Source organism: Rhamphochromis sp. 'chilingali' (genome assembly GCF_963969265.1).
Source record: "Rhamphochromis sp. 'chilingali' genome assembly, chromosome: 2".
In the NCBI taxonomy this organism is placed as follows: Eukaryota; Metazoa; Chordata; class Actinopteri; order Cichliformes; family Cichlidae; genus Rhamphochromis; species Rhamphochromis sp. 'chilingali'.
Genome location: NC_137930.1, coordinates 17,153,198 through 17,167,456, shown reverse-complemented (window position 1 = coordinate 17,167,456; position 14,259 = coordinate 17,153,198). Strand labels below are relative to the sequence as shown.

Here is a 14,259-nt window from a genome sequence, read left to right as displayed (position 1 = left end):
CTCCCAAAGAGCCCCCCCCCCCCCCCCCCCCCCCCACACACACACACACACACACACTTCTAACGGCTGTCACACCAATTAGAAATCCTAGGTAATCTTACGTCTAGTCATTAAAATCCAGTCAGACACTGGGTGCAATAATGTTCAAAGGGTGCTGTGACAATCTCTGAAATATGAAGCAACCTTTATTAGATTTCCACAAGGAGGATTCCATCAGCAATCTGTTCTCAGGATTGTGTTTAACCGCCTACAGTCTGTTGTCTCCACATTAGAAATATATATATATATAATCTATGATCTGCTTCTGTTTGGGTTGCAGCGGGATAGGAGGGTTTGCGCTGAGGTGGAAGTGAAGCAGTAGGCGGTGAGGCGGTGGCACATCTATCGAGGGCAGGGCGGTACTGGGGTGGAACGTTGCCCTGGAGCGCGCCGCACGTACCGAAGGGACGCGCTGATTGACAGTCGGAGGCACGGAGCGCCCCGTGCGGAGCTCGCAAGCGGAGCACGCTAATCTCACCGCAACACGTCTTGTCAACGGCATTGTGTGAAATTCCCAGATAGATCAGCCTGGCGCAGAAAAGAAAAAGAGCAAGAGTATCCGTCCAGCGGCTCCGTTATTGGAGGGTTTCTGGAGAAGTGGAAAGGACGCGGCGGCTCTGCAACTCTCTCCCCATCTTCTCTCTACCTGTTCAGTGATAAGTGGAAACAGTCTTGGCCAACCTGGCGCCTCAAAGTGTCCGGATAACGGGAGTGGGTGGACGCAAAGGTCAGAATGCACCAAGCAATCTGAGCGAACAAAGATTTTTGTCGATTTCTTTTTGTGGACTAAAAGGACTGCGCTTGGTGCTTGATCAAGATAAATTTTTGGGGGGGAGAGGTTGCTCTTTTTAAAAAAAAAATTGTTAAATGCAAAATAATCGCGTTTGTGAATCTGTTTTTAATTTCCAGGCGATTGTAATAGAAGAAAACTCTTTCTAATTGGAATATTGGATACAGAAGCAGGAAAGTCTGGAGGAATTTAGTCTAAGTTCCCTTGGTGCGTAATGTGTGCAAGTGCCACATAAGTACTTTTGCCTTGTCCGTTTTTCTACGTCCAGTACCCCCATTTTTCTTTCTCATGGAGTAGGCTGAATCGCAGGTAAAGACTTAAAAAGAGTGGGCTTATTCCCTGCCGCCCCGAAACACAGGCGGATTCGATGCGCCGATTCTTCGTGTGATGGTAAATGACCGATGGGGAATCATGAACAGCTCTTCTGAACTCGAAGATGGAACTCGGCATAAAAACCAGGTATGTTCCGCACATTCTCCACTCGATCTGTGGGCTTTTTTAAATTATTATTATTATTATTATTATTATTATTATTATTATTATTATTATTATTATTATTATTATTATTATTATTATGAGGAGTGGTGCATCTGCTTGCTGCAGTGTTACCACGCTGAATTTGGTGATGTGCCTCTCGGGCGAATCACTGCACTGTAGAGACAGAAGCTGCAGATGAGCTGTTATTCCCGACTCCCCGAGCTTTAGCACTTCTGTTCCTGTCATAATGTTTCAACCCACCCGCGGATCACACGGTCCCCACGGCTACTTTTTATTTATTTTTTTATTTTAATGTGTCACAGCGCGCGAACGTGTTAGTTAGCCCTACTTAGAAATACATTAATTAAGGGGAATAGGTGAAAATCACTGCAGGAGATAATTGCGCATCTCGGCTGCATCCTCACCACATATTGTCAGATTACTTCGGGCTGCAAGCTGCTCGCTTGTCTGAAAATCCCGTTTGTCTTGTTGAAAATGCCGAAACTTGGCTCACAGACATCCTCCCGACAGTCTTGAGTTCAGCCTGTCTCCCGCTCGGGTGAACTGGGACAGGGTCGGACGTGTATGGTGTTGCATGCACGAAAGGCTTACTTTGGGGAATAGTCAATGTGTTTTCACAAGGTCAGTAGAGGGTTATTGACAGCCAATGAGAGAGAGAAAGAGACAGAGAGAGGAGGCGAGAGAGAGAAAGGTCTCCTCGGGAACAAGGGATCGGATTTCGGGGCACTGATGCAGCTTGTGGCCTTTGCAAAACACACAGAAAGGAGAAAACACACGTTTTCCTTTCCTTGTTTCTAAAAATGTAGATGGCTTTTAATAAGAAATGTGAAAGTGCTGAAAAGTTCCTCAGAGAAATCTGAGACAGTAAGAGCAAATCTGACGTGAGCCTGCAGTTTGGCGACCTTTCCATTGCTGACGCACCTTTGATTTGTTTCAAAGGAAATCAGCTCACATAAATCGCACAATAGATTTTTTTAAAAATATACGACAACATTATTATCCCAGTGAGACTAATCAATAATATGTGTTTTTAGAATGTTTTTGTTTTGTTTTTTGTACTGTGAATTGCGAATGGTGCCATTCCAATTGTTAGAAAGACGCTCGACTTTGGCACATTTCTAATACTGCTTAGGTGTTGGATGTGTGGCTTGCTGCTCTCCTGTAGATTTCAGGGCTCAGTCAGAGTCACTTGCATGGTGGCACTGTGGGCCTGTGTTTGAGTCTTGCTGCATGAGTATGGACTGATACCGAGATGAGTTTAATGTGTTGTATGTTACAGCTGGCAGATCTTCATGTAACCTGCTTATAAGTGAAGTCGAGGCCAGCGTTTTATTGCCTGCAAGCTCCCCTGTCTATTTTATAAGCACTTAAAGGTCACGTGAACACCAGATAGCCTGCCCTGGGTTTTAATGTGTTGAGTGTGTGTGTGTGTTCTGCAATGCTAGCCTCTCTGTGTCTGATCAGTAAACTAAACTGAGGTTGGGGGGGGGGGGGGGGGGGGGGGTGTTGTTGATGAATGAATGAAAAGTGAAGAGTCATGTTTAGATTTAAAAAAGAAAAATCTGAATGACTCTAATATTGTGAAAAAGCCGAATGTTATCCATAACTTCAACACTGGGTGAGAGGAGATGTTGTGGGAAATAAGAATGCCTAATGCTCCAATCTGTCCCACTCCTCCCTACATCAATCTGTCTCTTTCTTCGGCACTTGTTATGTTACTATCACACACAGGCAGACATAGCCATTCTCTCTGCCACCCCCACCCCATCCCTCTTTTTCTGTCAGCCAGTCTCTCCCTGCAATCTTTAGCAGTAATACCAATCTTTTATCTCCAGTCTCGTCCTATTGACACAGTCATTTCAGACCCAGTGGGGAGGGATCAGGTAATAGAGATCTCTTGCGGTCTCTGTTTGTCTTGATATTACAAAACATCGCCTGGTATTTGTCTGGTAACTCTGCATATTTGAGTCGTTGCTGTAGGTGGGCTGTCATCTGTGCCCTTTTGTAACAGATGGGTGCCATTTAGAGTAAAGCGGAGATTCAAGTGCGACTTAAAAACCGGCTTTGAAATCTTCGCCAGATACAAAGCAACTGTGTGACTGTGGCCACATGGTTGGATGTGCTATTAACTTGGGAGAATTTCGAGCGAGCACAATAGCGGAGCATTCATATTAGGCTTTTTTGATGAAAAAAGTCAGAGCTGAGAAAAGTCAAGGCAACAGTCACCTCAAGGTGCTTTATATTGTAAAGTAGACCCTAAAATAATACACACAAAGAAAGACCCAACAATCATATGCACCCCCATGAGCAAGCACGTTGGCAACAGTGGGAAGGAAAAACTCCCTTTCTATATCAGATTTATAGATTTGTATATTAGTTACTGTGATGTGATTCTTATAGCAGGTTAAGGGGCATTTTCTTTTTAAATTTCATAGTGTGATATAAGTGCATACACATGTGCTAACACCTATGGTATATATAAATGTACTGCACATAGGATATGTCTGTATATTTCTCATCTTTACCACACATGATGCAGAAACACGCACACAGTACAGCTTTAAAGGGAGATAAGCCCAGTGGGGTTGCCCACTTGGGCTGGAGATAATCAATAACATTCTCTAAACTTTCCAAAGCATTGAGGAAAAAAAACTTTTTGTTTATGACTAGAAAACCATGGAATATATCTGACAGTTTGTCAGCTCTTACACCCTAAGCTTCACTTTAGAACCACAACCAACACAAACTGATCAAAGTCAAGAAATGGAATCAATGAGTCAGCAAAGCGTGTAACAATAGTTAGGAAGTCTATCTATCTCCAAAACATCATGAAGGAAAGCTATATGAAGGAGGATGATGTGCAACACATACATGCAAAGATATGTGCACACACACACTATGTTTATCACACACAAGTATCAAAAACAGACTCAGCAGCAACCCATATCACAAATTATGTCGACACCTCTGCTGGTATTTATCAAACTGCACTAACTCACTTAATTAGATGTTGTACCCACACGCAACTGTGGCACAAGAGTCAGGCTCTGTAGCACTTCATGCACACACTGATTTACGCCTACAGCAATAGTGGAAATTTTTTTATTTCTAAGTAACTGTGTGATTATTTTATTTCCGTCCTGTACGTTAAATTGAAGTGCCCCGAAGTGAGTGCAATCACTAAGTAATCTTACTCATGTACTAATGGAATATGTATCATATGTATTTTTTAAGCACCTTAACCTCAGTTTTTAATGGAAGGGAAACGTGCAATATCTTCTGGTCAATGGGAGGGGGTGTGCCAATCAACAGTAGTCTCATGCTTGACATTGCTCAGTAGCATTCAAACATAATGAAGAAGTTCCAAAGTGCCTTTAGATTTCTGGATAACAGCACAACACGATTGCAGAGTGGCTACTCCATGATAATAACGACAAGCAGCTGTTAAGAGGCAACTGATGGTAATCTTGATATCTGCAATCACAAAGCACGCTTCTTTGCAGCTCTGAATCGTTCAGGTCCCGATTTATAGCGTTCATGTGACGAGTTCAAAACAGTAATGTGCGTACAACTGAGAAGCCATTTACACTCGACAAACAAACACATGAAACTGCCATGATCACTGTACAAAAATGGTAATTATTCTTTTTTTCCATATAAAGAATACGTCAAATGGCAGCAAAACCTTTCCCACATAGCGATCAATACAGAGAATTATTAATCTCCTCTTCTCTGTAGAGCCTTTTAAACCAAAAGCCATAATTAGTGAAAAAGAGTGAAAATATAGATGAGTGCAGCCTGTAAAAAGTCAGCTACTTCCCAAAGGATTTGGTAAAGACCAAAAACATGACTAAAAGAGAGTCGTGGCTGTACTTACATTCCCCGCTGCTAATTAATGATCAAATTAAAACTGCTGGCATGCCCACAGTTAGCATACTAGCTAGGATGATAGCTAGGATATGCAAAGATTTAACATTTATTAACTGTAACAGAAAGAATTTGCAGTTGTCATCATAGTTTAAACTTTTACTCGCTACGGCTTATTTGTGTTTAATAGGGCAGCATTTGCGATTGGAAAATTGCGGCCTTTCATATCGTGACTTTGATTAATTGTTCGGCCCTAATAACAACGCTACAGTGGAAGCAGACACATGTGAAGTATATGTTCTATACAGCCATGCCATGATACTTTAATCATCAGCATAACAGTATGTTGAGGGCTGAAGATTGTAAATGCGTGCCGTCTCCGTGACAGATGTGGGCTTGCTGCTTCTGTGGGTACCCTTGTCGAAATAATGAACCTGCTGAGCTGGCCAGAGGTATAGGAGGCCATGTGGACTGGAGCAAAACAGAGCAGAGAGACTTCCCTGGATCACTGGGCCTGTGATTTCCCTGTGGGGGGTCTTGCTGTGGCAGGACTACAGCTCTAACAACCTCGGCCTTGGTCTCCCCTGCCTTGCTCTGGCTTGGCATCGAGGAAGCACCTGACACCAAAGGGCTTCGTGTATTTGTCACATCACCGATACGGATACAATAATAGCTACACATTCTGCTTTCAGTCAACTTCAGCGCATCAATTACAATGATAATGTGGAAGTTGCTTTCTCTGTCTTTACATGTGGGCGCTTTTGTCTGTACTGTAAACATCTCAAATTAGGCTGTGTTAAGAACTGTACAGTACATGAAAGTACTTATAGTTTGACATTTTCATGCGAGGGTCTATGCATGTTTCTCTTGTGTGATGACTTACTTTTATCAATCCTTTCAAACTTAGTTGGGGGAGGGGGACAGAATAGATATAGTAACTCTATTTATCAAGAAGAAAACAAAAACAGTCCCTCGGTGTCACTGATTTCACTTTGCTCTTCATAGCAACATCCCCTATAAACTGGCGCGTGTACTATAATGAATTTCAAAGCCTTAATTTTTTGCTGTTTCTCATCTTCCTGTGGGTACGTCTCTTCTCACACAAATGCTTTTCTAATTGCCTCTCTCTGTTTTTATTCTTTGTATCGGTGCAATATCAGCTTCCTTCCAGCTATAAACACATCCATGCTCTATAGATGCTTTCCATTGTTTTAGTATTGTTGAATTGTGGGTTCAAAGCCTAAGTGGTTCACAGGAGTGTAGGACTATTGTTAGAATGAAGGTATGAATGTGTGAGAGGACCCTGTGTGTTGGTGGATCAAAGAGGTAATGAGCCATTACTGTCAAGTTGTTATATAAGTGAAGAGTGCTTTCTCATAGAAAGTGATTGAGTGTCGTAATGGAGCGGCATGCAGTTTTGTTTAGGTTTCCGACACAGACAGAGACATTTTGTGTAGCATCCCAGCACACTCCATGGTTACAGCAATAGAAATGGTCACTGTTCAGCTGCAAAATACTGAAGGGTCATAATGAGCAATGAGGCCAGAGGTGGCCAAAATATTGGTTACCAAATTGCTATGGAAATAAAAAGCAGATGCATGTTGTTTTTTTATATTTTTTTTAATAATATTTCCAACTTTTTTAGTTACAAAATGGTTGTAAACAGGTAGTCTTAATATGTTGAGTTATTTTTTTTTTAATTGAATAAAAAAAAATATTTATGTATGTATTTCAATGTAGAATGTTGGTGGTTCAGTCCCTGAAGAACCAGAATCCAATCCAATCTGAACCCCGAGCTGATCCTGATGCGTTCATCGGACTCTGAATGTGTGTCCGAATACTGGATAGGAAGTACTTATGCAGATGAGACATATTGTATAAAGCCACTTAAGCGCTTAAGTACTCAAATGGCACTATATAAGAACCACTCCCATATTTGGAGTTTTCAAAATCCAATACATAATAGGCTGTATTTTTTCAAAATATTGGTTATGTGTAGGGATGGGTATCGTTTAGGTTTTATCCGATACCGGTGCCAAACCGGTACTTTTGAAACGGTGCCGGTGCTTAAACGGTGCTCAAACCGGTGCTCAAACCGGTGCTTAAAGAATGGAGAACACAAAATTGTTCCAAAAACCTCTCATGTTCAGCTGTTTTTTTGTAAAAAGATAACAATGTTACCCTTTTCTGCAGCTATAGGGGATTTATGGCATCACTCTGGGCTGGAAGCAGTGCTTAAACAATGGAAAAAACACAAACTTTGTCCAAAAACCTCTCATGTTTAACTGTTTTCCACTTTTTCTTTGGTCATTTTAGCCTTTTTGGCCAGGGTGAAGGGAGCATCTGCCATCAAACAAGAAGACAGCCGCATGTAACTACGACGGTGTTTGCTAGTTCACCTTACATGCATTAATGTAATAACGTGGTTAGCCTACTCAACGTAAATTACACACAAACAACATTAAGCTACTCACGCAGAGAAGAACGGCTGCTGCTGCCATCATCATCCTCATCATTTCTGCTACACTGGCAGGGCTAGGGGCCAGGACTCTCCTCTTTGGGTTTTTGGGGGATGTTGCTAACTCCGGGTCCGATAACAGGCACCACACCCACAGTAGATGTGCTCGGTGTGAGGTCTCGCAGCAAGCTATCAAATACGCGCATTTTTCGGCTTTTAAAAAAACGCTATGCGTCGCCAGGTGTTTCATCAGATTCGAGGTGTTACCTCTTTGCACAGTATCACAGTATCAGCTTAAAGCACTTGTTGCAGGCTGCTGAGTTTGCATCTTTTGCTGTGAAGTACAGCCAGACTTTTGACCGCTTGGCCTTGGGCGTTTTTAATATGTAGCTCTGCTCTAAAAGAACGTACGTACCTGGACCCGCCTACTATCCTCAGAAACGTAAAATGATTGGCTAGAATCTAAAGTGTATCACAGCTCAGGAATAAAGCACCGAAATGTGCGCTGCTTTTCGGTCTACCGTTTATGTCAGAACCACTGGTACCCATCCCTAGTTATGTGTATTAAGTTCTTACAATAATGACATAAAGATCATCTTTCTTTGTTGTCATGACAAGTCGTATATCACTCATGTCTTATAGTCTGCTAGCATTAGCTAGTTGTTATTTTTGTGGTGTTGAAAACAGAGAAGTTGCAGAGCGCCTTCTGATGGATAACTGTGTAATTAATTTTCAATTTTCCACTGTTGTAAATGCCAGTACCAATATACTGACAAATAGATAATACACAAATACAACCCTATGGTTAAATTGTAATTTGGCTAGTTCATGGTAGGATTAAGATTATGAGTCTGTCTCATGATTGTGTTTAATGTTCTCATGTTTCCTACTCTTTTTATAAGTATTTCTGTCATCTTTTGTTCTAATACGACGTTTTTGTAAACAAACTGCTTGTTGGTAAAAAGTCCAGGAAGGGCCTCTAGGCGATATTCAAAAAGGACATAAAACAGGTCACATCTGGAATGCCTGCACCATTTTTCAAACAAGACTACAGATCCACAATATTGGTGAGCTAGTGGATATTCAGAATAGAAATGTATGCTGGGATGCGTAGCTCTATGAAGATAGGCCTTTGCTCATCTGAAGGTTAAACATGGGAACTGCTTTCCTGTGTGCTTTTCACCCCTTATTTCTATATTTTTTTTCTCACTTTCTCAGTGTATATATTTCTTATTCACATGAATGTGCAGACTTTCAGATCTCTAGTGCTGCAAGCTGGCTAACAAGGCCTTCGGAGAAAAAAGAGCCATTATCCAGGAAGGACAGGAACACAAATGAAAACAGAATTTGATGAAGAAGAATGAAAACAAGACCTAGAGTAAAGAAACAAAAGAGTAACCCAAAGTGGAGTAAAAATGACACAGGAGGGTTGGAGCGAATGAATCATAGACAGTCCCAGATCAGTGTTGCGCAGACAGCGGGCTAGCTGGGGGCACATGTACCTTTGCAAGATGACGCAGATATATTCCAGCTGCTCAAAATCCCACGTACCATCAACAAAGGGTTGTTATCAGATATACCACACATTGCTTTTGGGGAGGGAACGCAGTCTTTTGCCACACAGTCAACTCTTGGATCAGTTACAAGGCTCATTGCAGATGCCCCAAAGCATCACCAAGGGCTCACTCGCATCCAGGAAAACAGCTGTAATAGGGAATAACTGTACCTAATTGATTCATGGTTCTGGTGATTATGTTGATTTTGTGCACTACATACGCTTTGGGTCAAGTGTGTATGCCCGAAGGTGCACGTGACTCAGTGCACTTGCATGTCCTTAAATGTGTGTGGGCAAACACAACGTGTGTACATGATGATGATGGTGGTGGCCTGTTGTATGTTTTTGAACAGTTGTGAGAAAAAGTAAATGCGAGCATTAAGAAAGAGGCCAAGGTTACTCTCTACCAGCCAGAGCACGTATTGACAAACCTGTCAACAAGCTGACCTGATGGGTAGGGTTTTACAGTAGAAGAGCTAAGAGTCCAGGAAAAGACTTGGGGGGAGAGGAAAGCAGGCAGGGAAGGACATGAAAAGTACATCTGTTGGACCTTTGCTGGTCCTGCAGCATATGTAGCAAAAAAAGTCATGAAGATTAAAAAAGGAACACTTTAAAGGAAAGAAAATGTTTTATTTTATTCCAAGAGACTATAATATCACTAATATGCAGCTGATCATTCACCTCCCTGCTAATTCAGCATTAAAAATGCATTGGAAATCACCTGTGAGAGGCAGCAGAGCGAGGCAGATGAGAGGTGTGTGGAGATGGGAGGAAAAGAGTGGGCTAGATGTGAAACGAGCGGTGGGGTGAGGGATGAGAGCGATGCAGCGTGTGCATGTATTACAGAGTTCAGTCATCGCAGAGGACAACTAGCCGGGCTCGTTTCCCTGACAGATTGGACCCTATCTTTATATCTGCAGTGAGAAATGTCCAATTTCCTCCTGGCGATTTCAATGTAAGAGTTAAAGAGCTCTGTTCATGTCACGCTAGCGTCTTGATAAAATAGAGATGTGAGATTAGGATCCTTCTTTTAAGCGAACATACATCGCTCCACAACACCACATAATGGGCTTTTTTTTGTCTTGATGCTCCCTCATCATTAATCAACTATTAAATATCATCACACATGGAAGCACACAAAACAAGTCACCTATGCATTTTTCCTTTCTGATGCATCAAACTAAAAATGAAGCCTGAACAGTGAATTAATTGAGCGAATTCATTTGAAAATCTAGTAAATAATTTATGATATACAGGGAAGTTTAATCAAGAAATCCATCTGCTGGCCACTGGACCTGGAGCAGAAAAAGCATAGGAGAGCAGGGGGTAAGAGGATGATAATGCAGTCTTAACATAAACTAAGCTGAATATGGAGAATGCCTCGGAGCAAGCCACAGCTGATTTTTAAAATAGTAATGCTAAAGAGTGTCATCTGTTCCTGTGCTTGTGTACTGGGGGCCTCTTTTTACTGCCAGAGCACACGTGATCGAGATACTTTGCTCTCTCTCGTGCAGCCATCTCTCCAAAATCACATTATTGGTTCTTCTCTGAGCCAAGTAAAGGCAATTCCACAGCAAACCAGCTTCATATATTTACCTGCTGATGACTTGCTTAAGCTAACGGAGGAAACATAATAGCGTCATTATGGGCCATGCGCCATCAGATGTCTCAAGGTTAATAGCAGCATTAATTGACAACAAGGATGGAGGCTAAGAAAACCTTGTTCTAATTAGGTAGTATTCTTGACTTATGAATTGGCTTGGAAATGTAATTCCTTATCCATTCAGTTAAATGTGTCAGAAAAAACACACTCAGTGGATGGTTAATAGCCACCGACTTTTTTTTTTTTTTTTTAGTTTCAAGGACCGGCTTTTACAAGATAATAAGAAATGAGAATTAATTAGATCCTGCACCAAACCAAGCCCAAGCCCAAACACACTCAGTGGATGGTTAATAGCCACCGACTTTTTTTTTTTTTTTTAGTTTCAAGGACCGGCTTTTACAAGATAATAAGAAATGAGAATTAATTAGATCCTGCACCAAACCAAGCCCAATCCCTTCCTTTAAAATGTACATCACATTTTCTGCAAGGATGGCACTGACCGCAAGCAGTAAAGCATCTTTGGTATCAGTCATTAATAGTAGAAGAGTTCCCGCTAACTATATTTTAAGTCAGTTATGTTTTACGTTTGTGATTAGTAGGATATGAAGAAAACACCAAGAGAGAGGTTAGGTGAGTGATATGAGTATCCCAAAAGGTATTGGAAGTGAGAACAGTTTTAGGAGAGGAATAAAAAATAAATAAATAAAATAGATTTGATCCATGAAATCTATCCAGGACTAATCAGACACAGAGGGAGGCAGGGGGGTATGCAGAAATGTATTTATTGCAGCTATCCAATTAAACAGTTATGACAAACTCATGGCTAATGTATTAACAGACTTATCCACTAACATCCATTATTTATTCATCATCAAAAATTCAATCTGGCAGACTGTGTGCCATTATTCAGATGTGCTGGGGGAAAGTGGCACATTTGAATAAATGAGGATTGTAGGCCTCACTCCCATGGCTTGTTGTTATTCCAAAACCCTCCTTTTAAGTGATTCAAACATTAAATCTGTCAAAAAAAATGTAGGAGAATGATTGTTGTTGCGTTTTGTTTTTTTTAAAAATCCCTCCCTAGCCCACATAGCTGGATTTACTATATCTTTGGGAAGAAACATATTATTGTTCTCAGCCCATTTAAAAAAAAAAATCACACAGACACAGAGCTGCTGAAATGGGCTTTGTCATACATCATCTACCTTGCATTTTTTTAATCACCAAAAAGAAAACCATTATGCTTTATGTCAACTTACATCTCATTTCAGAGCAGTTTTTGAGCCCCTCGTATGGCTTCACTAGACAAGAGCATAATTATTATATGTGGTTTGTCTTGTCTCCTTTGGTGAAATTCTGCACGTCTCTGCAATACTATATCCTGAATGTGATTGGATATGGAAATGTTGAGTACTGCAGACCACTCGTTCTGCTGATGCTGTGGAATTTGGCATCAACAGAACAACATATTCCTCAGAGAAACAAACACTCACTCATGCAGACACCTACTGTGCATGAAACCGGACACACAGACTCTTTAGTAATGCAAAACATTACAGGAAAACCAGCTACAGTAAAATGTACACATCTAAAGCTCGGTAGCTAAAGCAGCTCGTGAATGGACACAAATATCCAGGAAACAGCAGATAATAGGCATAGCATTCTACAATATTCCTAATACTCAATATCACATGCAATACATTTTGACATGGAGTCTGTAGTCCGTAATAAGCTTGTAATGTTAATGCTTAGCATGGACCAGCAAGTTCATCTTGGACTGACTCACTTTGGTTGATCTGGCTTCACTGAGCCTAGCATTAGGTGCTCTGAATAACTAACATCACAGAGCAGGCTGTGTTAGATTTAGATTTACCTATTCAGCAAAAACCATTTTCATGTGAAAGAGGTAGAAGTACATAATTGCAAACTCCATTATGATAATTATGAACAAAGCACCGGGAAAATGGTGTTATAGTTACACACAAATTATGATTTGACATTTAAAATCTGATCTGCAAATATTTCCGATGGTCTTCCTGTCAGTCCTGTGGGAATGATGACTGTAATTTAATCAGTAGTGAGCTGCTGGTCTGATCCTCTGAAGTTAACCCGGTCGAGAATAGCGCTGGGATGACCTTGGTGATCCAACCTGGTTAAAGTGAGACATCTGTGTGGCAAAGGTAAACACGAGTTAAGCTGATAGTTTGCTGATAATCTTCTCTGTGTGTAAAGTTTACCATGTTACCTTTACCTTTACCTTGGTAACACAGTAGTAAAGGAAAGTACCACTTTTATGAGCTTCCATGAGCAAATATCTGCAGACTGACTCTGCACATATTTGCTCATAACCTTGGTCATATGGGATGAACTGTTGAGATCTCACCATAAATGTTACAGTTTGTCTTTGAGAAACCATGACTTCATAAAAATAAATTCAACTCTATGATGCATAAAAACAACCAGCTGGGCAGAGGTTTTGTATTTTCTTGTTGTGTGAAAGGCAAGCAGTGTCCTTTACTGGCATTTTGTCTGACTTGGCTCTCACAGTGTTTATTGGCGTAGACTTGATAGCCACCTGTAGAATAATAGCAATCTAATACAACATCCATACAGGAAATAGTATAAATAGTTTTCAGGCTTTTAATGTTAGTGTTTTGTTTAAATTGTGCCAGAGGGGATTTTATTATTCTCTGCTGAAACTGATGTCTTAGTTTTGTTATTCTGCTGGAGTGCTTGTTATTTTATCCAAGGACTTAGAAGATGTATGGCCCAAACACTGCAGCATTCAGTCCCTGACTATCAAACAGTTCAAAACAGAATCTTAAGACTATCTTTGCATTCTCTCTGAGCATTATCTGCCCTCTATATCCCCCTATCCTTGTGTTTTTAGTATTATTTAATTTCATTCATCTATTTTTGTGTCTCATGGATGGCATGTAAAAGCACAATTTAAAATCTATACACTTGTAAAAGTTTCTTTTTACTTTCATCTTGACCTTGCTTTAGTAATCTTAAATTGACATTTTCCAGACAAGCTGTCAGATTATCAGGTACAAGTGCTTCCAGTCTAGGTTTGTGTGATATTGTAAAAGCCTTTAGAAAGTCTGTCAGCACAGCAGTGTCTCAGCCATTTGTCTGCCACCTTTATTTAAAGTTTCCTTACAGAATCACTAATGAATTAAGTTTACACGCGACGGAACTGGACTGGATCTGTGACAGCCCTCTGTCTTGGTCAGGGCATGATGTGTTACGGCTGTTTGTTCATTTGTGTTGTCTGGTAGGCAGAGTTAATCAGTACAACAGGAAACACCTGGCCAGTCTTCCCAGAGCATTTAAGAGCTTGGTGTCTCAGCTTTTGCTCCATCTCTCCATTCACCCAACACCATATTATTTGTTTTGTGGGCTTTGGCCTGGTTGTTTAAGGTTATCACAACATCCAAAGCCATATA

At 40.9% G+C, this 14,259-nt stretch overlaps 1 protein-coding gene across 2 annotated transcripts in view; it reads left to right on the top strand.

Annotated features, from left to right (window-relative positions):
- The first annotated feature begins 423 nt into the window (after window positions 1-423).
- The window catches only part of fibcd1b (fibrinogen C domain containing 1b), a 124,946-nt gene continuing 111,110 nt past the window's right edge, over window positions 424-14,259 (top strand). For both annotated transcript variants that reach the window (XM_080874887.1, XM_080874886.1), the window contains exon 1: window positions 424-1,288. In XM_080874887.1, coding sequence (XP_080731013.1) covers window positions 1,217-1,288 — 72 coding nt within the window. In that variant the 5' untranslated portion in view covers window positions 424-1,216. The remainder of the gene's footprint in view (window positions 1,289-14,259) is intronic.